The 27,600-nt window shown below is 39.3% G+C and overlaps 1 protein-coding gene across 2 annotated transcripts in view; it reads right to left on the bottom strand.

Moving 5' to 3' along the window:
* Positions 1-2,503: 2,503 nt before the first annotated feature.
* POU2F1 (POU class 2 homeobox 1) overlaps positions 2,504-27,600 on the bottom strand; it is a 178,915-nt gene continuing 153,818 nt past the window's right edge. For both annotated transcript variants that reach the window (XM_060033481.2, XM_060033475.2), the window contains exons 14-16: positions 12,033-12,378; positions 11,175-11,263; positions 2,504-8,398 (exon numbers count right to left, since the gene is read on the bottom strand). In XM_060033481.2, coding sequence (XP_059889464.1) covers positions 8,091-8,398; positions 11,175-11,263; positions 12,033-12,378 — 743 coding nt within the window. In that variant the 3' untranslated portion in view covers positions 2,504-8,090. The remainder of the gene's footprint in view (positions 8,399-11,174; positions 11,264-12,032; positions 12,379-27,600) is intronic.

Here is a 27,600-nt window from a genome sequence, read left to right as displayed (position 1 = left end):
TGGACTGAGTAATGCACACAGGCCCCGCGAGCAGAGGTAAGAAGCCGGAAGAAGTCTGCATCTCCACTTTGCCCGCACTCAGGGGAGACACGACACACCATTTACGCTGTCAAAAGCCAATGTTATAATACAGTTGCAACGTCTTTGGTTCTCTCCTTTCCCCCCTCCCAACTGTTTGCAGTTTTACACGCAACCAGGCTAGTCCACTCTACTCTCATACAGTACGTGCCTTCCGCAGACCCACGCAGGATCAGAACCAAAGACGAGGCACCCCACCTGCCTACAACTACAGCCTTTCCTAACAGGACTGTCTTTCCAGCTTCTGAAAGTGCTTTCCCTTTCCTGCTCTATTGCTCAGACTTAGAGACGCTGAGGGACTGGGTAGGAGTACAGAGTCTTCTCTCTCCTTGGCTCTGTCCTTTTCCATTCGAAGGAGATCCCAATTTTAAAGAAGCGTTTGGATGTCTCATTTTGGAAACAGCACTGTACCCAACTGTCTGCCTGCAGACTTTGGGACATCATGTGAGAGAGCTCAATGCCACTGCCAAGTTACGAAAGAAGCCTTAAGCTGCTTTTGTGAGGTTGTGGCTGACTCCATGAAAACAACGATGAACAAGTAAACAAAGAAAATTCGGGGGAACTTTGCAGCAGACCTCAATATTTTTTTTTTTTTTTTACAGTAAATTAGTTTTGGGGTCTGAACTTTCTGACAGTGTCCTGGGTTTGAACCGGAAGGTGGCACTGGGTGGCACGGCCCTGTGAGGAGTGGGCTGATTCAGGGATGCAGAAAGAATCATAAAGGGCACTGGCCCTGCCCTGCCCACCGTGGGAGCTTCACTTCCGGGTGCAGTGGCGGTCCATCATGTATGCCTTGTCTTCCCTCAACTGTTGTTTCAAGTGCTCTTATCTTCAATAGCCTTGATACCTGCTTCCTGACCTACCTAGTGCTTTGAAAAGTCACACAATATTAATACCACTTTTATATAACATCAGAACAATAAGATTATTAGTAAAGCTGTCATGAAGTTCTGCAACCTGATCGTTTTCTGTCGAGAGCAATAAATTTCTTATCCCTCCCCTCTTTTCCGTGTCTCGTCAATAGTACACCAAAACAGTGAACTACTCAATTCCCCAGAGCCCATATGTGAACACATTCCGGAACAATACCGCTCTGTGGAAGAATAAAGGAAGGCCTTTTGGATTTCCATGTAATCTTGCTCTTGAAAATGCTTATCCTTCACAAGTGACAGAACAACTAAATATCGTCTGAACTCAAACAGGCTGTACTGGTTCTCTTTATAAGTGTTAGATAAAGGGAAATAAGAAAAGAATTCTACCCCCATCTTTTGCCACCCCCCCTAAATTTCCCAGCAGTTCCAAGAATATCACTGCCACACTTAGCAACTCTATCCATTTTTACAGAGCCAGCAGAGTGAAACTAAATAAATCTCTTTTCCAAAGCCAGGATGACCAATAAGACTTCCTTCAAAAAGTGGGGATGGGGAGGGGAGAGGAAAAGGAAAGAGACAAAGGTAAAGCTTTTCCAAATTTCAGCTTTTTGTTCCTATTCCCTCTGCCTGTGTTGAAAACGTAAGGATAAACAATGCAGTGTCTTTGGTATCCAAACCGAACCCCACTTAGGTTCTGTGAGATGGATCACTTATTAAAAAATAGCCTTTCTGGACATAGAGTCTACATCTGAACTCAGGGAGCCAAGAAAGTTTGTCCCAGAGTATGGCCAGAAAGGACTCTTAACTGTTCCTAAACCAGCATCATTTCTCATTCACATCCCCACTAAGAACAATACTCTTCTCAATCTCACTAACTAACCCATCCCTAAAGGTCACACCATATCACAGGTAAGAGGCGAGCAGGTGGGCTTTCAACTTCTTGATCTGGTTTCCTTCTGTTCGCATTTTTGGTCGAGACAAAATTAGCCTTCGCATGAGAGAAGGAAGTGAGGTTTTAAACTGCTATGCTACTAGCACAACATTCAGTAACGTGACAGAGGGCGACAAAAAAACAAAAAACCTGCTTAATTTTCTTAGATTAAGATGCATCCATCATTCATTTCTCCTTTCCTCTCCAAATTAAATGGTGCTTCTCTACTTCTGCCTCTATTGCTCAACCACACACCCCGACATTCACACATTCATCCTTCTCCTAAGCTCTTGCTACGTACAGAGGTAATGAATCATCAGGAGAGGCTGGCGGGGTATGGGGGGCCTGGGCAGCCACAGGAAGGGATGTAAATGCCTTCGAGGACCCTGAACTGGACAACCCACGTGTAACCTGCACGCCACCACACACTGCACTGCAGGCCAGACCGCAGAGAGGCTGACGGATCCCAAACCCAAACACAGGGATGATCAAGTTTCCTTTGGCAAGACACAGATAAGGAAAAGCGAACACACACACGAGCAATGCAACATTTTCCTTCTAACATAATCACCTTCTTCTCTCCCCACCCACCCTCCCTAACCCTATAAACTGTAACCTATAAACAGGATCCCCAATACATACAGCATCAATCATGTTTATCAATCATAATAAACATCAGTTCGACTAAATGCTACAGCTAGAATTATTTCCACTATTTATAAAGTTTTTTCTTTTTACTTATTTATTTGGTTTTTAGTTTAAAACCAGTTCTGTAACAATGCTAAACTATGCTGAGGTATTTTATGGAGGGGCCAGAAGCTAGCTGTTACCCACGAGCATTACCTCCCAGATTAAGGTATCACCATTGAAAGAGAAAAGGAAGAGAAGGAAGAGAGGAAAGGAGATCCAGATTACAGAATCAACGTAAGAGCTGCTGAGGTTTGCTGCTTGGAGCAAAGGCTGAGAGTAGAAGAGCCCACACATGGAACTGCTTCATGAGTAAGGATGGTCAGAAGAAAGCAACTTCACAAATCATATGGAAATCTGGGTGTAAACCTGACAACTCTGAGAAAACACATATTCCCTGCCCTTTGGATGGAATCCTTTCAAATACCTTACTGAAAATTTCAGGCGTGTCCCATTGAATCTCTTTAGATGAAGAAAAGAATGAGGCAGAACAGGATTAGTATCAGCCTTTAATGATGAAAGCAGTTTACTTATCCTATTTCTGTCCAAGTTCACATTTGTACTGTGTGCACCATCTATGCAAGTAGATGGCCAGGGCTGTGATTAAACTAAATGCTTTTCACACACACATACAAAAATGAACTCATAATGGTTATGATCAAATGAATCCATCAATTCTTGCCCGTTTGAGTAATTTTAAATGTCAAGTTTTGAGTCTTTTTCTCCATTAGTATTGATGGTCTTTTTAACATTTTCAGCTCCAATAAACACGGTCTGAATGAATAAACTTTAAATTTATCAATTTTACATGCCGATTAAGGAGAAAGTATTGGACCAACTCTCATAATTAATTGTTGAGGCCCCTTAACGGAGGGTTCTCAGATCGCAGACTGACTTTTGGGGGGCCCCTGTGGGTCCAAGGCCACAGCAGACTGCCGGCAGGAAGTGTGAACCAGGCGCCGCCCCGCGCCGTGCGCTCACGGGCAGCCCTGACGCTCAGGGCTTGCTGACTGCTCCCTGTGTCCACTCTCTCTCTTTTCTTCCTACCGTAACGATTTCACTTTTTTCTTGGTAAAGAAAGTTTTGTGAGGATGACATGGTTTGGGAACAACTTTAGACTATGAACAACAAAGAGCTTCTTTTGTAAGCCAAGTGTTTATTATACACTAACTGCAATGTTGACTAACAGGATTTACAACTTTAAAAATCTACATTAATTTCCTACATTTTCAAATGTATCCAGCTCTCCCAGCAATTTTTAAATAGAAAATTTAATGATAAAGATTGGGCTGAACTTAAATATTGTGTCAAGCAAGTATCTGTGCTTCTGAAATAGACAAGGTTTCCTCCCACCTTCCCAAATAAATGAGGGATAATAGAACAAAATAATGTAAAAAAGAGGTACAATTGTGCTTTTCTCCCCAACAATGAATGAACTGTGTAGAACAAACTGGCAAGATAATCTCACTAAAAATCTTTTAATTAATATTATTTGCCCTTGTAAAAAAACGTTAATTTCTAATAATGCTACCATGAAGTACAAATCAGTATGGTCCTACACAAAATGAAAGTTGGATTCCTTTGGTTCCATTCCTCAATAATAAGCTGAGTAAATTAGGATGGTATTGATCTTTCTTACCAAATAAATAAAAGCAAGTGTGTTTTATATCAGGTAATGAATGGACAGGAACAATTTTTTTAATTCTAAAAAGCTGCCTATGTAACTTCAGAAACATTTAAACTAACATAGCACTCAACATATTTCTTAAATCAGGAACAATACTACTGTTCCTCTGAGAAGCCCTTTTCCAGGTCTTTCTGCTGTCCTTTAGATTTATACAGGGTACAAATAAAGTTCACAACCAAATTGCCCCGCTGTGATAAGCAGGATTCAAACAATTACATTCACCACTCCCTAGGGAGGGCCCATTACCATGGGCAAATATAGTATCGCTATAAATGCATTTAGAGTTAGTCTTTGGCTTAATATGTGTTAACCAAATTCAGGGATAAAATAAAACTTGCATAAACATTAAGGGGAAAAAAAGAAGAATGACACAATTAACTGTGATGACCTATCTGGCCCTCCCTCTTAGAAATGCAGAAATGCTACCAAACATCTCTAACATCTCTTTTTGGTCAAATGGTTCTTCTTAATTTCCAGACTCTCCCATATAAGGTGACTAAAAGTTAAGTCTGAGTACCTTAGCTTAGGAGATTCATTCAATTCAAAAAGCATTTCTTGAGATGATAAAAAAGATGATATAAAGTAAAAAAGGACTAAAGGCTGAGTCATGACACAATATGATCAGTAGACTATCTAGGGATGATGATGATGGGGAGTCAATTTTAAGTTAAACACCCATCAACAAGCCGTTTTAGTGTTTCATGTGTACATGTGTAAATGTACCTTTCATTTCACAACTTGTTTTTAAATAAGAGAAAAAAACAGAAAAATTCTAAAAGTTACCTTTGTCTAAGGATTTATTTCTTCTTTTAAACACAGGTTTTTATGCTGGTTTAAATTTTATCTTCATAAAGTGATCCACAACCCCACATACACAGAGGCAGAATCCCCCTATCCCGAATTAACTCGAGAATATAGACAGGGCAGGGAAGAGAAGACCATTGTACTGACATTTAAAGCTTAGTATCTTCTTTTTTAATATCGAAGTCTCTTGGTGAATCTTATTTGGGAGAGGGAGCATTTGTGAACCACACAGGAGAACAAACAAACACAGCCTTTCCTTGCTCTTCCTCTTAATCCATTGGGCTTGAGTCCCTTGGGTTTCAACACTTCCTTTGGTAGCGATTTTGGGAAATTAATGCCACAACCTCTAATCCAGTATGGTGGGTATCAGCACTTCCCTCCCTGAATCCTTCCTCCTAACTTACCACTCCCAAGGGAGGGACTCATCATTACGGGCAGCTACAGTATTACTGACAGCCCTAAAATCATTTGCACAGACTAAAATTAGAGATGTCAAATCAGGATAAAAGATTAAATTCAACTACATCAGAGAAATAGTGGGATGAAGAGGAGAAAAATTAGTAACTGACACTGCCATTCTATTTACACACCAAACTAAATAAACTACTTAAAAAATCAAGTTAATGTCTGCCCAGAGGATATTACAACTTACCAACACAAAAGGTTAAAACAAGCAGCAACTTTTATATAAAATTAATAAAGACAAATGAAAAAAGAAATTGTCAGTAGCATCTATCTCCTCAATGTGTCTGAACTGCACGATATAAACTAGTCCATTAGTACAGCAGCTTGCTAAAAATTGACTTTGGTTCAAGCTTAGTCAAAAAAACAACATTAAAAAAAACATACCACACACAAAAACGGTGGATGGACATTTGTTAGTTTCCCTGCTTGCAGTTCATTGATTTTGGAGGGATTTTAGGAAGGTGAAGGGTAGTTAATTAAATACTTTGTGAAATAAAATGGGAAGACAGAAGGAATAGAAGAAAAATTAACAAGGGAACTAAAACATTTCTGGTCTTTTAATATTAATATGCCTGTCTCCCACTTGGATGATCACGAACAAAAATGCACATTGTGTCTGAATCACTGCCTTTCCCAACATTGTGAAGAGACAAATACACAGAATCCAAGCTCCCTTGTGGATATAAGCAGAGCATGCAGAAGAAAAATTACCTGTAAGCTCTCTCTCAGCCCCCAGCTCGAAACGGGGAAAAAGTGCAGTCATAGGACCACTGGAGATGTATGCAAGCACCCACAAACACCAGATGGGAACCTTTCACTCCAGTAAGAAGGGAGCTCAGATGAGCTGCACTGCAGTGATCCAGTCTTTTGGGAACTTTTTGGATACAGATACTATAATAACAGAACACTGACAAAAAGGGAAATCTAATTTCCAAGTTACCCTCATTCCTCTTCATCTACTTCCATAAACACTTCCTTTTCATGGGCTCATTTACATCGTCTAGAAATACCCTGAAAACAATTACGGAAGCTAATCGCCTTCTACAATGAACAGAGACGTGTATTGCCATTTAGACCTACCTAGCAGGAGCATCACTAACAAACCAAGGAGACACTTGAGGTGTGTGCAAAGTTCCTGCTCAAAGTCTTTCAGAGGTTCTACAGATCCCATGCCCGGCTAATGAGTGCCTTGTCTAGTCAGAGAACCAAGGAGAGCGTCAGGGTTAGAGGAATTGATAAGCCATCTGGTGAAAGTCTGTAGCTAACCTCAGACTCTTCTCATCACACCTCTTTCGGTGATCTATAACCAATGGAAAACAGTCTAGTAGAGTTCCTTCAGAAAACAAAAGAAGGGAAAAGTTTCCCAATTTCAGTAAGTTATTTTGTTCTTTGCCAAGTAAGTTAAAGGAAGTTTGGATGAAAAACTTCCACAAAATGGAAAAAACAAACAAACACACCAACAGTAGAGCATTTCAGGAGATAAGAAGTCAGGAGAACCACCAAGTTAGGTGTCTGCAGTAGTCTTTGCTCTTCGGAACCAAATCCTGCCCTGCAACATGTACAGCCATTCCTGTTGAAAGTAGCAGAAAGCAGCACTGTTGCACCACAGGATCTGGGCCTCAGGTCATTCAATGATTTGGGGTGAGTGAGAGCTACAGTTCAGCAGGAATTCCTTCCTACGCAAAAGTGCTCCAAAGGCACCACCTGATGGGGGGGAGGGGGCGTGTGTGGAGTGGGAGTGTTTGCACACACTGCCTTCAGCTTCTGCACCAAGCCTCTTGCATAAGTGGCAAAAGAAAATAATTTTCTAGCACCTCTGTAAGAGTCATCAAGGATAAGGAAACCAGCAAGAACATTCCCCGCAATTAAGAACGTTAAGTCCCCCTTACCCTAAAACCCTCCCGCCCCACAGTGTGGGAGCTCACTGAAATAGGATCCAGGAGCAAGAGATAAACATGTCCAAACTATATATATATATAAAAAACAATAACAACAACAACAACAATAACAATAGAGATACAGTAATACAGGCCTGCCTAAATTGTACCAGTTAAGAAAGGAACCCCCAACACAATTGATACGATTATAAACACCTTGTTATGACTTAATGGCCTGTACAACAGACCCATAAAAATGATTTTTTTTTTAAGAAAAAAAGAAATTTAGACAAACAAGAAATCCCCTTCCTATATTGGAATTGGTAACCCACCTTAACTCGTCATCATGACTGCTGGAAATGATAAGTAGTCCTTTCACTTATTTTTTTGTTTGTTTGTTTTTGATTTTTTGTTTCTGCCTTTTTTTTTGTTTTTTTTTAAATTTTTGGTTAGAAAGTTCTCCAATCCATGAAGCAATCCTGAAAAGACAGTGTTTTATTACAAAATTAGGCAAATGTTGTCCCATTTCCATCTTTTTTTTCCGGCATGTGTTTTTTCTTCTCTCCCTCCTCTCCCTTGCCCTTGCAACACGGCAAGAGGAAGCCCATCACGTGTTTCAGTCTCAGCCAGGCTGGCAGCCAGTTGCACTCGGAGTGAAGAAGGGGGCTGGCGGCGTCACTCAGCCCAGCTCACTGTGCCTTGGAGGCGGTGGTGGTGGAGGCAGCCCCGCTGGCAGAGGCCGCTGTGAAGAGAGAGGTCTGGAGGGGCTCAGCTGAGGTGGAGGTGGCATGGAGGCTGGCTACAGGTCCAGTATTCCCTGCAGAGGCTGCAGCGGCAGAGACCAAGCTAACTGGGTTGCTGGTGAGCAGAGAGAGGTTCTGAGGGTTCAGGAACAGAGGGGCAGTCACGATGTTGGGGGCTCCTCCCGCATTGGCAAATACCAGGTTCCCAGTTGCATCCAGTGACGTTATTGGAAGAGAGCCACCAGAAGCAAGAGCTACAGACAAACCCCCCGCAAAACAGGCAGGAAGGAGAATGTTAGCATCATCCCAGAGAAGCCAAACAACACATCAAATGTACTGAGTTTTCCCACAACCCAGATGGAGAAAGCGCATCCCTTAACTGAGCTTTTTACCCTTAATTACAGCACTATATTGTCACCAACTAAAGTTTATTTATAATTTTGAAAGAGCCTAAAGGGCTGAAAACTCTAATTTTTTTTTTTTTTTCCTGCGGTACGCGGGCCCCTCACCGCTGCGGCCCCTCCCGCCGTGGAGCACAGGCTCTGGATGCGCAGGCCCAGCGGCCGTGGCCCACGGGCCCAGCCGCTCCGCAGCACGCGGGATCCTCCCGGACAGGGGCATGAACCCGCGCCCCCCGCATCGGCAGGCGGACCCCCAACCACTGCGCCACCAGGGAAGCCCCCTGAAAACTCTAATTTAATGCGCATGATCAGGATAGGTGAGAGGAGAATCAAAGAGTCACGTTCCTATCTTGAAATCTCAACTTTATTCCATCTACCTAGAAATATTTGTTAAATCCAATAATTTTGTTTTTAATGAAGATCACTGCCTTTAGATTACCTCCATTCAAAAAACAAACTAGCTACAGAGATTAAGGCGTTAAAATATAGTTAGCTTTTATCAAACCAACTGGCATTACTGATAAATTTGAGTACTTCATAGTGTGATATACAAGATAAAAACTGTCTTTCGAAAAGACTTTAGTTCTAAAATAAGTTATATATTAACAAATAAAGTATAAGGTGTGATTCATTTCTTACTTCAAAACATTTCATTTCTATGACCTGCACAAAGGAGAATGATGAGTCTCTGTAGGAGGAAAGCAGAGCTATACCGATGCAGGTGGGTTCTAAGCTTAGGACTTGCTTTAATATGTAAGAATTTTTCTGTGATGCTGTTGCTTCTCCTTCATCATCAAAATTTTCATTAAAATAATTGGGCACTCTAATATCTTTTCCTGTATCTGACAACCCCCCACAATCCCCTCACTCACATAACCACATCCTCACATGTATATTTGAGGCACATGTATTTCCTAGTGGCATTAAAAATGATTGATTTCTTACATAATATATAAAGAAAGAGAGAGGAGCTGAGGGAATGTCCTTGACTTTGAACATGATGATACAAAGAGTACAGAACAGTGAGTCTTGGTGCAGCTTGACGTTTTCTGAGATTCCAGGCTTAGGGTCACAGTCCAGTTCTAGATCTTCCCAGAGAGTACCTGTTCTGTACTCAGTTATGCCCTATGGAAGGCATCTTGCCTTTTTAGTATCACTACAGAGGTACACCAGAGGTACACCGAAATGCAAGAGAAAACGTGATTTATCACAAATCTTACTCCAAAAAGAAATCCTTTTATAATAAAAGCTTTACAGATCTAACCATCAATTTCACATATGATTTAGTCAATGAGAAAGTCAATATAATGTAAGGTAATCTAGGTCATGTTTTAGATTTGTCCGGAACTAATATTGTCTACAGTATACTGTAGAGATATCATCCATGAAACACTAATTTTTTTTTTTTTTTTTTGCGGTACGCAGGCCTCTCACTGTGTGGCCTCTCCTGTTGCGAAGCACAGGCTCCGGACGCACAGACTCAGCGGCCATGGCTCACGGGCCCAGCCGCTCCGCGGCATGTGGGATCTTCCCGGACCGGGGCATGAACCCGTGACCCCTGCATCAGCAGGCGGACTCTCAGCCACTGCGCTACCAGGGAAGGCCAAAACACTAATCTTTTTTTTTTTCGTTTCTTAATTTATTTATTTTTTTCATTTCTTAATTAATTTCTTCTTTTATTTATTTATTTTTCATTGAAACACTAATCTTAATTGAAGTTTGCTAACAGCTTATTTTTGGCCCCAAGAACTCTCATTTAAGCCCAAATTATTTTAAGAAAAATTTCTCAGATCAATATAGTGATATCTCAAAGTGTTTCCTTGAATCACGTAACAGCAAGCATCTTCAAACACAAAGCTCAGACGTTAAACAAATCAAACCCTTCAATACATAGAATGAGTGGATTTAGACTCATTTTGGACTGGATAGCATGCTAAGGCCAAAAGGGACCCATCTGGGCTTGGAAAAGAGACATTAAAATCCAAGAGAATATATGCTCTATAATGATGGGGATATACAAAGGGAAGAACCTAACAAGAATTAAAAGTACTCCTTAAGTCTGCACGATGTGCTCCAATGTTAATTCGTTATAGGGCCTTCTTGTATAAGGCTCTCTTAGGGGCGGGGGTGGGGACTGGAGAATTTTTCTTGGTCAAGTTTGCCTGGGGATGGGTCTTGGATGACTATTTAGATAAATGTAGGAGGAAATTCTGCCTCCAAGTCTATTTACATAAGAAGATAAATATCAGCATTAAAGTCCTTGTTTCTTTCTTTCTTTCTTTTTGGCCACACCATGCAGCATGTGGGATCTTAGTTCCCTGACCAGGGATAGGACACCCGCACCCCCTATAGTGGAAGCTCGGAGTCGTAACCGCTGGCCTGCCAGGGAAGTCTCAGTCCTGGTTTCTTAATACACCAAACTAAGTATATTTCCTGTTCTTACAGACCGACACCTATATTTCTCTTACAAAGCTGTTTACAAGGACACATTCTTGGTCCTCAGGTTAGCGAGCATTATCAATTCAACTATCTCTTCCCATCACTTTCACCTCTAGCAAAGCAGACTTCCACCATTAAAAAAAAAAAAAAAAAAAAAAAAAGGCTAAGTAAGGAAAAAAATTCTACTGACCTTGAATAGTTGCCAGTGTACTGTTGCTCATCAGAGCTGGGCTGAGAGCACCACCCAGGGTCCCTGGATTGAGACTGAGTAAGGCACCTCTGAAAGTACAAAAGAACAGTCACTTTATTACAATGTAGATGCCTGTGTCAGTTTGACAACATACTCAAATGGATAAGAAAAAGGAAAATACAACTGGGGAAGTATATGGAAATATGTTACTCTCTTTACACTCTTACATGGTGTGGTTAGTACTTCCAAGTTACTGCTTTCTTTGACGCTCACTTGTACAAAGCAAAACGAGGTTATGGTCCACACAGAATGTAAAACTTGCAGTCATTTTGACTCTTTGAATTACTTCATTCTCCTTTTTTCCAAAACAAAAGGGAAAAAATGCCAGAGAAAGGAATATATTTACGAAGTAATTCTTATTTGTTTCATGGTAATATAAAATTAGGAATCCTATGACTGTATCTCTTATTTATGTTTGAGAATTAGAAAGCAGACAGTTCAGAGATTAATGGAGAAAGCATAAGAATAAAGAGTCAGGAATCCTGGGCTTTCTTCCTGGTCCCATCACTCAGGTATAATCAGTGGCCTGGTGTTCTGTATCTTCATCTAGAAATAAAGGTATGACTACTGTCCTTCCAGAGTGTTAAGAAACTTAATTCCAACCATAATCAAAATCCTTGTGCTACTACTATAGAGCAACCCATTTCAAAGAGATTATGGCTTTAAAGGATTTTTTGTTTTTGTTTTTTGTCTTTTTTTGCACTTAAGATAGTGATGAAAAAGTATTCGCTATAGGTTACTCCAGGGATGACCTCCTAGCTGTTTCTCAGATGTAAACAAGATGAGAAAGCACCTTACCCAGCTGCAAACTGTGAGGGTGCCATCAGGCCTGGGTTTAGTCCTGCAGCCGCAGCCATGGCAGCAAGACTGGCATTTGCTGGCAACTGTGCAGCTCCTTGGAGGGCAGCAGCTGCTGCTGTCTGCAACCCTGATGCTGTCACCATCACCTGGCTGGTCCCAAGAGGAGAGGACAAAGGAGTGGAGGTGGTGTGTGTTGTGCTGGTCTCACTGGCACTGGATGCCTCAGAGGTGGAGGCTGAGGCAGAGGGGGAGGGACTCAGAGAAGGGGAAGTGACTGCTGAGGAAGCTGGAGGCGCTGTGGAAATCACGGCTGCGGTGTTGTTGGAGGTGGTGTCTGTAGTGCCTGAAAAGGGAATCATATTAGAAAGTGACCTTCTGTAAATGTTTTTGGAAGAATGGCTGCTTTATTCAACCATAATCTAGAATCAACTGAATAATTAATTTACCATCCAGTAACCTCTAAACATGTCCTTTTTTATTAACCGAGTTTAGTGTTTCTAGGGAAATTAACCACAAAAACAAACATTTTAAGAACCAAAGCCATGAACCTACTTTAAGAGGCAAGAGCAATAAAGTAACCATAAAACAAACAGGGAACACAGCTTTCCATTTCCAATTTCCTATTAAAAATTAAAAAAACACAGAAGCTCTAACTACAGAACACAACTGCTCTGGGGAAGAAATGTACAAGCAAAAAAATCCAAGCTTCTGAAAGGATTTTCATTCAGAAATCTCCTTAGTAGTCTCTACAGAAAAATCAAAACAAAGCAATGAAATCAAGAAAAACTAAAAGTTACACATTTTTCTCAAATAAGTGTCAATAACATGTACAGAAACAGTACGAAAATAACTAAAGGCATATGTCCAGATGCCTTTTTTTTTTAATTTTTAAAAGTTTATTAAAAAACAAAACATAATGGTACAAAAGGTTGAAAGTAAAAGAACTGGAAAAGATATACTGTGCAAATATAAACTAAAAGGAAATTATATAATAACAGATACAGTAGACTTGAAAGCAAAAGCATTACTAGAAATAAACAAGGGCACTTCATATCAACAAGACCAATTTACCAGGAAGTTTTAAATTTGTATGTACTTAACTTCAAATTATATAGAGCAACAGAGCTACAAGGAAAAAATAGACAAATTCACTATCATAATAGGAGATTTAACATACTGCTGTCATTCACTGATAGAGGATAACTCTTTCAGAACCAGTAGACCACCCCCCCCCCAAAAATTAGTAAGGATATAAAAAACTTAAATAACGTGAGCAGCAAATTTGATTCAACACGCAGATATATAGTCACTATACTCCAAAACTTTAAATTACAAATGATTTTCAAGCACGCTTGGAACATTTTTAAAACTGACCATACTGTGCTATAAGGCAAATTTTAACAAATTTCAAAGTATTAAAGTTATACAAACTGTGTTTCTTGACTTGCAGTTAAGCTACAAATCAGTAACAAAAAAGTAACTAGAAGTTATGAAATACACTACTTCTAAGTAACCCCCCAAAAAACAAATCACAATTGGAGTTAGAAAATAATTTGAACTGAATGATAATAAAACTATTACATACCAAACTTGGATGTGACTAAACCTGTGCTTACAGGAAAATGTATAGTCTTTTTTTTTCCAAGGTAACAGTAGTGTTTTTTTTTTTAATTGCACACATGTCTATAAACCTAATAAATAGGTTTTCTCTAATTTTTTTTATACAGCAGGTTCTTATTAGTCATCAATTTTATACACATCAGTGTGTACATGTCAATCCCAATCGCCCAATTCATCACACCCCACCCCACCCCCGCCGCTGCTTTCCCCCCTTGGTGTTCCTACGTTTGTTCTCTACATCTGTGTCTCAATTTCTGCCCTGCAAACCGGTTCATCTCTACCATTTTTCTAGGTTCCACATATATGCATTAATATACGATATTTGTTTTTCTCTTTCTGACTTACTTCACTCTGTATGACAGTCTGTAGATCCATCTACGTCTCAACAAATGACCCAATTTCATTCCTTTTTATGGCTGAGTAATATTCCATTGTATATATGTACCACATCTTCTTTACCCATTCATCTGTCAATGGGCATTTAGGTTGCTTCCATGACCTGGCTATTGTAAATAGTGCTGCAATGAACATTGGGGTGCATGTGTCTTTTTGAATTATGGTTTTCTCTGGGTATATGCCCAGTAGTGGGACTGCTGGATCATATGGTAATTCTATTTTTAGTTTTTTAAGGAACCTCCATACTGTTCTCCCTAGCGGCTGTATCAATTTACATTCCCACCAACAGTGCAAGAGGGTTCCTTTTCTCCACACCCTCTCCAGCATTTGTTGTTTGTAGATTTTCTGATGATGCCCATTCTAACTGGTGTGAGGTGGTACCTCATTGTAATTTTGATTTGCATTTCTCTAATAATTAGTGATGTTGAGCAGCTTTTCATGTGCTTCTTGACCATCTGTATATCTCCTTTGGAGAAATGTCTGTTTAGGTCTTCTGCCCATTTTTGGATTGGGTTATTTGTTTTTTTAATATTGAGCTGCATGAACTGTTTATATATTTTGGAGATTAATCCTTTGTCCGTTGATTCGTTTGCAAATACCTTCTCCCATTCTAAGGGTCAGATGCCTTCTTTGCATTAAAAAATTTAAGTGGCTATTGGGTAATGAAAATCAGCTCTCAAAAAGTCTATTGTGGTAAACATTTTCTTCTTCTTTTTTTTTTGGCCGTGCCACACACCTTGCGGGATCTTAGTTCCCCAATCAGGGATTGAATCCGGGGCCCCAGCAGTGAAAGCACCAAGTCCTAACCACTGGACCACCAGAGAATTCCCAACATTTTCTTATTTGAGGAAACAAAAACATACAATGATATTATGATTCTCATAAAATTTAGTATGAAAAATGAAGATCTAGAAAATTGTTCTTTGAGAGGCCTAAAAAAAAATCAAAATGCCAAAATTTCTTTTTGTTGTAAGGAGAACAAACATTTGAATACAAATAACTAACTGACATTAAAAATATCACTGACAGCTAAAACACATTCACTGAAATGGTTTACTATTATAGATGAATATTGTCCAACAGAAATACAGTACATATGTAATTAAATTTTCTAGTAGTCCCATTGAAAATAGTAAAAAGAAAGAGGTGAAATTAGTTTTAATATTATGCTCTATTTAACCCAGTATATTCCAAATATATTTCAACATAAAATCAATATTTTAAAAATTTAATGAGTTTTTCTCATACTAAGCTTTGAAAAGGAAATCTCAATTTGAACTAGCCGCATCTTACATGTATAAAAGCCATGAGGCTAGTGCTTACCATATTGTATGGCACAGGTCTAAAATATCTCTAGAAGTTAGGCCTAGTGCTACTTAAAGAATATCAAGTCGGGCTTCCCTGGTGGCGCAATGGTTGAGAGTCTGCCTGCCAATTCAGGGGACAGGGGTTCGTGCCCCGGTCCAGGAAGATCCCACATGCCGCGAAATGGCTGGGCCCGTGAGCCATGGCCGCGGAACCTGTGCTCCGCAACGGGAGAGGTCACAACGGTGAGAGGCCCGCGTACCGCAAAAAAAAAAAAAAAAAGAATATCAAGTCCCTTTGCCTAAAGCAGAAATAACTGATAAGGCATAGGATAGATAAAGAAGATGCCAACTATTCCCAATGAGCTGTAATTTTGATGCTATCTAACATCATCAAAGTACAGAACAGGCCCTCTTACTTCAGTAATCAGTAAATGCTACATACAAAAAAACCGGTTGCCTAAACTAGCTGGAACTTCATTTAGCGAAAGTCACTATGTTCTAGGATATAATCAACCACATATATGTGTAGAGCAGAACCTAAGTGGTATTTTCTCAAGATAGAGAACTGAAAAAGACCAAAAACATCTATAAATTTTCAGTATAATACTTCTATGAGGTATAAAAGACTTCAGAGATGAAAGAAGAACTAGACCAATCAAAATAAGTATTTCAAACCTATAAGCATATTGGAAAAAAGATCTATGTAAAAGAACCTTCTTTGTGATAAAATCTAACGCTAAGGCGTAGAAGATTCTCTTCTCTCATAATAGTTGTATTAAAAATTCAGGCAGTTTTGTTCTTTTAAAATCTATTTTGAAGCCTTCTTCTGGTCTATACTAAGAATACCTAGAATTCATCTCTCATTTTAACTGTTAAGGAAATGTTTCTTTCACATATTGCAGAGCTGGGAGAAAATTAGACACCATCTATTTCAGTACTGACTCTACTTTTCCCACCTCCTATCATGCTACACAAAAGGGTTATGTGGTCTCTGAATTAATCAGGTAAACATATCTTTCTTACTGTTAAGTGAAAAGGGAGGATTTACTCCTTTTTCTGTCCCTCTCAAAAATATAAATAAGATGATTCCCTCTTGACTGCTGCTGTTCCAAAGTACAATTACATCTTTGTGGATATTATTAATCATAGTTTCATTATTCAGTTCTAAATCTATCAGACCAATTTATATCACTGAGCTATTGATGCTGTGTTGGGTCCTATATGTTTGGCAGATTCATACATACTTTTTCACTTTGACACTCTTTTCCTAAGACCTGCCCCCTGTTCTATAGAAAGGTATATATCTTCTCTCATTTCTCTTCTACTGCTAGTAAATTTCAATATAATTTCAATCTTTTCTTGACCAATTTTTCAGCTTATCTAACCTGATTTCACTTACGGGCACTACTTTCTTTTCAAACTTCTGAAATGAACTTGAGGTCAAAGGCTTCAAGTAGCCTTTTCTTCACTCTCCACTGCCATTTTCAGACCATTCGGTATCACTTTCTTAAATTCCCGCATATATACAAAGAAAATCCCATTAATTTCATCAGTGAATTTAACCTGGGCTAAGAGATGATGACTCCAGAAACCATTCAAAGTAGCTCTTTCTGGTTGTTATCCTCCAACCACATTCTAGGTGTCTTCAATATGAAAGTCATATGAGCACTAGAGTATAATAATGGGATTTTCAAATGAATTCTCCCAGTGAATCACCTCTTAATCAATATATATCTTTTATCTATATTCTTGGCAACTTAATTACTTGGGCAACTTTGATCAGGGAAGTGATGCCTCCTGAGCTTTCGCGTCCTCAGCAACAGAATTAGACGCCATCACCACCTCACAAGGTTAGTAGGAAGTTACGTGCAAGAATATAGTGTGTGGCACAACCTCCTGTTTCCCACCTCATCCTTTTTAATTGAAAAAAATTTTTTTTTAATTATTGAAGTATAGTTGATTTACAGTACTGTGTTAGTTTCAGGTGTACAGCAAAGTGACTTAGTTGTATGTGTGTGTGTATATATATATATTCTTTTCCAGATTCTTTTCCATTATAGTTTATTACAAGATATTGAACATAGTTCCCTGGGCTAGACAGTAAATTGTTGTTGTTTATCTATCCTACATTGGCTTGTATCTGCCAATCCTTTTCTCTGTATCGTTCCAATTTTAGTGTATGTGCTGCCAAAGTGAGCACCCACCTCACCCTTTTTAAAAAATAGATTTAGTGAGGAACAATCTGTATGCCATAAAATTCACCCAATTTAAGTGTAAAATTCAATGATTTTTAATATATTGACAGAGTGGTACACCCACCACCCCAATCTAGTGTATGACTAAAAAAGATCCCTTGTGCCTATTTGCAGTCACACCTGTTCCCACCTACAGCCTCCAGTCACCTGCTTTTTGTATCTGTAGATTTACCTTTCCCAGACATGTCACATAAATGGAATCATACAATTTGCAGTCTTTTGCATCTAGCTTTCTTCAGTTAGCATACTGCTTTCAAGGTTTATCCATGTTGTAGCATGAACCAATACTTCCTTCCGGCTGAAAAGTGTTACACTACATGGATAGACCACATGGTGTTTAATTCATTCATCAATTGATGGGCAATGGCTTGTTTCCAGTTTTGTGGTTTTTTTTTTTTTAATTAGTTAATTAAATAATTAATTTTTGCCTGTATTGGGTCTTCATTGTTCAGGCTTTCTCTAGTTGCGGCGAGCGGGGGCTACTCTTCATTGCGGTGCACGGGCTTCTCATTGCAGTGGCTTCTCTTATTGTGGAGCACAGGCTCTAGGTGCGTGGGCTTCAGTAGTTGCGGTAGCTCAGTACATGTGGTACCGTTGGTACCGTTGTGGTGCACGGGCTCAGTAGCTGTGGCTCATGGGCTCTAGAGCACAGGCTCAGTAGTTGTGGCGCACGGGCTTAGTTGCTCCACGGCATGTGGGATCTTCCTGGACCAGGGCTCGAACCGGTGTCCCGTGCATTGGCAGGTGGATTCTTAACCACTGCACCACCAGGGAAGTCTCTCCAGTTTTTGATTATTATGAATAATGCTGTTATGATAATTTGTGTAAAAGTTTTTGTGGAAATGTTTTCATTTCTCTTGGGGGAAATGTCGGGTGGGATGGTAATTTTATGTGTAAAGTTTAAAGACAATGCCGAAGTGTCTTCCAAAGTGGCTGTATCATTTTACATTCCCACCAGCGAAGCATGAAGGTTTCAGTTTCTCCACATCCTTGCCAAGACTTATTATTTTTGGTCTTCTTGATTATAGCTATTCTATTGAGTATGAAGTAGTATCTCATTATGATTTTATTTTTTTTATATGAAAACATTTATTATATTCAAAAGATAAATTTATAATATGTTACACATGAAAAACCTACAAAGCTCCTATGTAGGACAGCTTCTTAGAGCATAAAGGTAATTTAAAATTACTATGAATGTACAACATTTTATAGTATAAGCTTCTGTCTGTCTGAACAATGTAATGATTTTTCTTTATGATTAAAACAAGATTCTGCAGTAGTCATCTCTGTAGCTATACAGTGACAGCACTCTGCTGAGCAATAATGTTGAACATCTTTTCATGTGCTTATTAGTCATTCCTATATCTTCTTTGGTATAATGTATATTAAAATCTTTTGCCCCTTTACAATACTAAGTTGCCTGTATTCTTACTATTGAATTTTAAGAATTCTTTATATGTTCTAGATATAATTCCTTTATCAGATATATGATTTACAAATGGAATATCTCTCCATTCATTTTTCTAGAGAGTTTGAGAGAGTATATTTATTTTGTATCTTGCAACAACACTGAATTCATTACTAGTTCTAGTAGGCTTTTGGGTGTGTGAATTCCTTGAGAATTTTATACATATAGGATAATGAAAACAAAGACAGTTTTAACTTCTCCCCTTCCAAACTGGATGTTTAAAATTTTTTTCCATTATTAAGTTGACTATAACCTCTACTACAATGCTAATTAGAAGTCTGCTAGAGCAAACATTCTTGCTTTATTCCCAATCTTAGTGGGGGGAAAGCATTCAGTCTTTCTCCATTTAGTATGCTGTTACCTGGAGGCTTTTTAGTAGATGCTCTTTATCAGGTTAGGAAGTCCCCTTCTATTCCAGGTTTTTATCATGAATGGGTGTTGGATTTTGTCAAATGCTTTTTCTATATCTAGTGAGATGATCATGAGGTTTTGGTCCTTTCTTCTATTACTATGGTGTACTACATTAATTTATGTTCAGTTATTAAATCAACTTTACATTCCTGGGATAATCCCTTGGTCATAATGTATAATCTTTTTTATATGTTGCTGGATTTGATTTGCTAAGATTTTGTTGAGGATTTTTGTGTACATTTTCATGAGGGATATGGGTTCATAATCTTTTTCTTGTGATAACTTTGTCTGGCTTTAGAATCAAGGTAATATTGACTTCATACAATGAGTTGTTCCTCCTCCTCTATCTTCTGGAAGAGACTGCTAAGGTTAATTCTTATTTCTTTGTGAAATATCTGCTAAGAGTTCACTGCTAAAGCCCTCTGAGTCCAGGCATTTCTTTTTGATTCACTTACTTTACTTGTTTTAGGTCTTTTAAAGGTTTTCTATTTCTTTCTGAGTCAGTTTTGGTAATTTGAGTCTCAGAATTTGTCCATTTCACCTAAGTTGCCTAATTTTGGGGGGCAAAAACTTGTTCATAATATTCCAGAATGCTGCATGAGGTAGCAATTCCATTCTTAAATATATACCCAAGAGAACTGAAAACAAATAACCACATAAAAACTTGTATTGAGCTTTGTGATGACCTAGAGGGTGGGATAGGGAGGGTGGGAGGGAGGCTCCAGAGGGAGGGGATATGGGGATATATGTATACATACAGCTGATTCACTTTGTTGTACAGCAGAAACTAACACAACACTGTAAAGCAATTATACTCCAATAAAGATACAAAAAAACAAACAAACTTGTATTGATACATGCATACTCATAGCAACAGTATTCAAAATGGCCCCAAACTGGAAGCAACTCAAATGTCCATCAACTCCGGAATAATAAACAAAGTACGGTATATCCATGGAATGAAATATCACTCAACTATTAAAAGGAATGAAGTTCCAATATACTCTGCAACATGGATAAACCTTGGAAATATGCTAAATGTAAGAAGCCAGACACAGAGGGTCATATATTACATGATTCCATTTATATGAAATGTCTGAGACAGGTAGATTCATAGAGACAGAGTAAGTAAGGGGAGAAGTGAATGGGGAGAGACTGATAATGGTTATGGGATTGCATACAGTTCATTGTGAAACACTACTTTGGAAAAAGAACTGGAGGCAGAGCTTGTTTAGTTGAGGTTTTTTTTTTTTTTTTTTTGCGGTACGCGGGCATCTCACTGTCGTGGCCTCTCCCGTTGCGGAGCACAGGCTCCGGACGCGCAGGCTCAGTGGCCATGGCTCACGGGCCCAGCCGCTCCACGGCATGTGGGATCCTCTCGGACCAGGGCACGAACCCGCGTCCCCTGCACTGGCAGGCGGACTCTCAACCACTGCGTCACCAGGGAAGCCCTAGTTGAGATTATTAAAGGCTGTGGAATTTTTGCAAGTTCTTAAGACACAGAAGAATACATATCTTTCTGGAGCAGTACAGTCTTGATCATTCATTTTCTATCGTAGAAAAGTTTACCAGGTACAGCCACTATGGAAAACAGTATGGAGGTTCCTCAGAAAACTAAAATACCATATGATCCAGCAATCCACTCCTGGGAATATACCTAGAGAAAACTATAATTCAAAAAGATACATAGGCTTCCCTGGTGGCGCAGTGGTTGGGAGTCTGCCTGCCAATGCGGGGACATGGGTTCGAGCCCAGGTCGGGGAGGATCCTGCATGCCGCGAAGCAACTAAGCCTGTGCACCATGGCTGCTGAGCCTGCGCTCTAGAGCCCATGAGCCACAACTACTGAGCCCGCGTTCCACAACTTGAGGCCCGCACACCTAGAGCCCATGATCCACAACAAGAGAGGCCACCGCAATGAGAAGCCTGCGCACCGCAATGAGGAGTGGCCCCTGCTCACTGCAACTAGAGAGCCCGCGTGCAGCAACAAGGATCCAACGCAGCCAAAAAAAAAAAAAAAAAGATACATGCACCCCTGTGTTCATAGATAGCAGCACTGTTCACAATAGCTAAAACATGGAAACAACCTAAATGTCCATTGACAGATTACTGGATAAAGAAGATGTGGTACATATACACAATAGAATACTACTCAGCCATAAAAAAGAATGAAATAACGCCATGTGCAGCAACATAGATGTAACCAGAAATTACCATACTAAGTGAAGTAAGTCAGAAAGAGAAAGACAAATACCATATGATATCACTTACATGTGGAATCTAAAATTTGGCACAAATGAACCTATCTACAGAACAGAAACTGACTCATAGACACAGAGAACAGACTTGTGGTTGCTGAGGGGGAGGGGGGAGGGAGAGGGATAGACTGGGAGTTTGGGGTTGGTAGATGCAAACTATTACATTTAGGATGGATAAACAACAAGGTCCTAATGTAGAGCACAGGGAACTATACTGAATATCCTGTGATAAACCATAATGAAAAAGAATATAAAAAAAGCATGTCTCGGGCTTCCCTGGTGGCGCAGTGGTTGAGAGTCCACCTGCCGATGCAGGGGACACGGGTTCGTGCCCCGGTCCGGGAAGATTCCCACATGCCATGGAGCGGCTGGGCCCGTGAGCCATGGTCACTGGGCCTGCGCGTCCGGGGCCTGTGCTCCACAACGGGAGAGGCCACAACAGTGAGAGGCCCGCGTACCGCAAAAAAAAAAAAAAAAAAAAAAAGCATGTCTCTATGTGTATAACTGAGTCACTTTGCTGTACAGCAGATTGGCACAACGTTGTAAATCAACTATGCTATAATAAAAAAAGATTTAAAAAAATTAAAAAAGGGAAAAGTTTTACCAAGGACCTATTATGTCCCAAGCACTATGACAGATACTCTGGGAAAATAAAAAGGACCATGGCAATCACACAACATTTCTCTTAGAGGAGGGCAGACTAAGGGTATGTTTATTCCTTCATTTCTAAAATGCTATCCCAAAAGATGGTAAAGTAATAAAAAAGGGAGTGACAGCTCTGGGAGTGAGATTTCAGAGAACTTGAGAATTTGATATATTTGCAGAAATGAGAAAGAGGTTAAAATTGGGTGGTAGAGAAACCAACCATAGTCCAGAAGGGCACAGTAGAAGACTACGATAGAGGTGGGAATTATTTACCCCAGTGGAGCCCTGAGGGGATTTCAAGCTCCGCGTTGTCAGTACTGAGGCAGGAGTAGGAAACAAGGGCAGAGAACAGGGTGACCAGACTTCACACACCAGCTCTGTCAGTGGGACTTTTCCTCCCCCCACCAGACTTATCACCTAAGCATTAACTAATGTCACCTACTACTCTTCAAAGAAAATAAAAATCTGAGTATGGAAGGTTACGAACTTTAGTGTAAGTGCTGGCATCCCTCTCATTTGAGGAAGGTGTAGGGTAGAGCCTGGTCTGCCTGTCTGCTTTCCACCCACAGGCCCTGAGCAAAGTCTGGCAGTTCTCTCCCCACATTCACAGCTCATAGCTCCCTTCCAATCAGGGGAAAGGATGCTGAGTAACAGAAGCTACACAAGGGCAGAAAAAATCTTACAAGCTACTGATATTAAGTACTAAGGCCTTGCATTCATCGGTATGACTAAATAATCAAAAATTAACAGACAATGAAAAAATCCACAGCACAAAAGAAATGGAACAAAATAAATAAGCAGAATTGAGGCCAGAAGAAGCAACTTAAATAAAATTCTAATTTGTACTGTATCTACAAATTAAAAATAGATTGCTATAAAAAGGTGGAATCAGAACAAAGAAACATTCTTAGAAATTAAAAATATGATTTTGGAAAAACATACAAATGACAACAATAAAAAATGAGAACACAGGAACAGTTAGATAAAATTCAGGATATATTTCCAAGAATGAAGTATAAAAAGTTAAAAAATGAAAAACACAAGAGAAAAGTTAGAGATATATAGGGCCAATTTAGAGAGTTTAAAGTCTGTTTAAAATATGTTCCAGAAATAAGGAAGAAAGACAAATTACCAGAGTTAAAGAAAGACATTAATTCAAATTGAAAACGCCCACTGAAGGCCAAGGAGGAGAAATTTAAAAGGCCCATGCCTTGATACCTTCTAGTGAAATTTCAGAACTCAAAGGATAACAAGATCCTTAAAGTTGATAGAGGGAAAAACAAATGATCAACAAATCGGAGTTAGACTGAAATCAGACTTTTCATTGGCAACACTGGATGCTAAAATACAACAGAGCAATACCTTCTAAGTTCAAAGGAAAAGTAATTTTGTACCTAAAATTCTATTACTGTACAAACTACAAATACTGTGAGGGCAAAATACTTTTCAGATATGCATGTACTTGGAAATTTTCCCTCCCACATAATCTTTCCAAATAAAGAAAAAAATTACTTGAGAGTGTGCACCAGGCAAAACAAAAAGGAATCAAAGGTAGAGGGAAAAAAAAAAAAAGAAAAAGGTAGAGGGAGACATGGGCTCTCAGAAATATTGGATCTAACTCAGGAACACAGTGAAAAGAAGTTAAAATAAGCAATTATAGGGATTCCAAGGAGAAAGTCTTCAGGAAGAAAGTAGATTGCATTAGATAAGCTGTATGATCAAGATACTGGATGTCTTTCATAAATAATATGAGTGAAAGAATATGCTACTTCTGTCAACTGAAAAAAAAAAAAAGCAACATAGAAATGTCAGAGGAAAAGAGGCTATAATAAGAAACTTATGGTCCAAATAGGAAAAAAATTAAAATGAGGCATGATTTTCAGCAACTGCTGACAAGAGGAAGAAAAGAAAATCCATTTGACACTGACTCTTTAACCTTCTCTTTCAAGGAGCAAGGTTTAAGTGTCATAAGATTACATTTTTCACCCTAATCATATGAGCTGTCCCTGAACGATATTTATACAAATGTAATATTATTGTACTCATTTTCTATCGCTATTTAACAAAGTACTACAAATTTAGCAGCGTAAAACAATTGATTCAACTTTGTTGTACAACAGAAACTAACACAGTATTGTGAAGCAATTACACTCCAATAAAGATCTATTTAAAAAATAAATAAAAAGAAAAAAAAAACCCCACACATTTACTATCTCACAGTTTCTGTGGGTCAGGTGTGCAGGCACAGCCTAGCTGGTGCTCTGCAAGGCCACAATCAAGGGGTCAGCCAGACAGTTCCAGTCTGGAAGCATGACTGGGGAAGAATATGTTGCCAGGCTCACTTGGGTTGCTGGCAGAAATCATTCGGCAGAATCTGCTTGCTGCTCTAGACTAAGTGCCCAGCTTCTTTTTGGCTGTTGGCTGAAGGCCACCCTCAGCGCCTAGAGGTCATCCTCAGTACCCTGATTTGTGAGCTTCCTAACATGGTTGTTTATTTCTTACTTCATCAAACTGGTGAGGAGGGTCTCTAGAGTAAGTCTGGGAACAAGACGGAGTCTTACAAAATGTAATATAATCATGGAGTGACATCCTATCACCTTTGCCACATTTTATTGATGAGAAGCAAACTAAAGGCTCAGCCCACACTCAAGGGGAAAGGATTACACAAAGGCTTGAACACTAGGAGGTAGACACCATGGTGGGGGAGGGCCACCTTAGACTTTGTCTGTTACAATTATAAAGGCTGATTATTTTTTTCTCTTAATTTAGATTTTTCAAGTGTTGAAACTTATTTGCGTCTGATCTAAACATTTTTCATTTTGCAACTTACTTTTTGTGTGTATATAAATTATTTTATTTTTTTAAATTTATTTTAAAAAATTTTATTGGAGTATAGTTGCTTTACAATGTTGTGTTAGTTTCCACTGTACAACAAAGTGAATCAGCTATACGTATACACATATCCCATCCTTTTCGGATTTCCTTCTCATTTAGGTCACCATAGAGCATGGAGGAGAGTTCTCTGTGCTATACACACATAGGTTCTCGTTAGTTACCTATTTTATACATAGTATCAGTAGTGTATATATGTCAATCCCACTCTCCCAATTCATATTGCCCCCTTCCTTCCCCCTTGGTATCCATACATTTGTTCTCTACGTCTGTGTCTCTACTTCTGCTTTGCAAACAAGATCATCTATACCTATAAGTGCTGATCATTAATTTAACATTTTTAGAGACTTCTGCCTTTGACCATAAGAGTAAATGATAGCAAACTTACCCTTACACTATAATAAGAATAGAGAAATATATGAGAAAATGTTTTAGATATGAGAAAATAGGCAGCACAGGGCTGTGATCCCTGAAGAAAAGGAAACAAATGATGTGAGCCCTATAATCACCTGGACTTTACTTGGAAGCACTTTCTAAACTGCTGCACCAGAAGAGGAAACTAAGTAGAACGCAGCAATTTCAATCATTTGAGGAGACAAAGACCGCCGCTGGATGCTGAAATGGCTGGAATTTGCAGGAGAGAGTACTGGAAAGGAAGAAACTAATAGAGAAAGAACTCTAGAAATGTGCATAGGGGTTTCCTAGAATCTTTGGTTGAATACTAAATTGCACACGCACAGGGAAACCCCATGAGTCCAGGCAGGGAGGCTGTAAACTGAATGATCCTTGGAATTCATGCAGGACAGGGAGATAGTCCAGTTCCAGCTACACAGACAGTAGAGACTATTGAATATCTGGGCATTTATTAGAGACCCCAGAAGAGTCACACCTTAAACTAGTGAAGGCTACTCTAGGGCCAATCTAATAAAGCTTAAAAAATAAGCCTTGAAAGGATCAAGCTGATCTGTAGTAACCTATCTGTCTGCCAAAGCAAACTCAAAAACTCTTTAAAGGAAGACATCAAAATCCAGATGTGTAATCCCCTTCTCTTGAGTATAGGCAGATCTGTGAATACGACGGGAGATGTGGTAGCCACTCCTTTAATTGGGTTCTATCATATGACAAAGGCGAGAGGACTGACTACCTTATATTGCATAAGACCCTCCATAGCAGCCGACTGGAGAGAGAGTCTCATGTTGCCTTTGAAGAAGCTGCCATGTCGTGAGAAGGTCATGAGGCTAGGACTTGGGGTTAGCCTGTAGGAGCTGAGAGTGATCTAGCTGACAGCCAGCAGAAAAAAATGGGGACTTCAGTCCTATAACCACAAGGAACAGAATTCTGCCAACTAATGAACTTGGAAGATCTTGGGTGTCATATGAGGTCACAGCCCCAGCCAACATCTTGATTTCAGCCTGGTAAGTCCCTGAGTAGAGGACCCAGCTCTAACCCATGCCTAAACTTCCAGCCTACAGAACTGTGGGATAGTAAATGAATATTGGTTTAGGCCACTAAGTTTGTGGTAATTTGTTACACACCAACAGAAAACTAATATGCTTGGAAAGAAGACAACAGTGTCTGCTCTTACCACTTCCCTCAGCTGGAATTTCTAGTCTATGCAATATTTATCAATCAAGGTGAAACAAAACCTATTTCACTGTTATAAGCGATGAAAAATAGCCCTGAAGTATATGAAGTGATGTTCAACTTCACACGATTAGAAAATTGAAATTTAAAGTACATTGAGATACAATTTCTAACATACCAGGTTGGTAAAAATTAAAAAGTGTAACATTCTGTTGTGGAGGCTATGGGGAAACTGGCCCTCTCATGTATTGTTAGTGGGAATGAAAATAAGTACTATCTTTTTGGAAGGCAATTCGATAGTATCCAACAAAACAACAGTATCCAACAACACACAGGTGTGTACTTTTTGACCCAGCAATTCTACTTCTCGAAATTTACCCTCAAGACACATTTCCAACAGTACAAAAATACATATCCACAAGGTTATTCCTAAAGCATAGTCTATAATTACAAAATACTAGAAACAAACTCAATGTCCATACAACAGGAATGTGATTAAATAAACTGTAGTACATCCACATAATAGTCTACAACAATGAAACAGAATAATTAAGATTTCTATGAACTAATGTGGAGTGATTGTCAGCATACTTTGTTAAGTGAAAAAACTGAAGTGCAGATGATCACCTAAATATGATACCTTTAAAGTAACAAACAAGGGTAAATTAAAAAAGAAAAAAATCTCTCCTCAATAGTTCAAAAGAAACACAGGAAGGGCATAGATAGG

Source organism: Delphinus delphis, chromosome 1 (assembly GCF_949987515.2).
Source record: "Delphinus delphis chromosome 1, mDelDel1.2, whole genome shotgun sequence".
Lineage (NCBI taxonomy): Eukaryota > Metazoa > Chordata > Mammalia > Artiodactyla > Delphinidae > Delphinus > Delphinus delphis.
The sequence above is the reverse complement of the archived record's forward strand: the minus strand, read 5'-3'. Positions and strand labels throughout refer to the sequence as shown.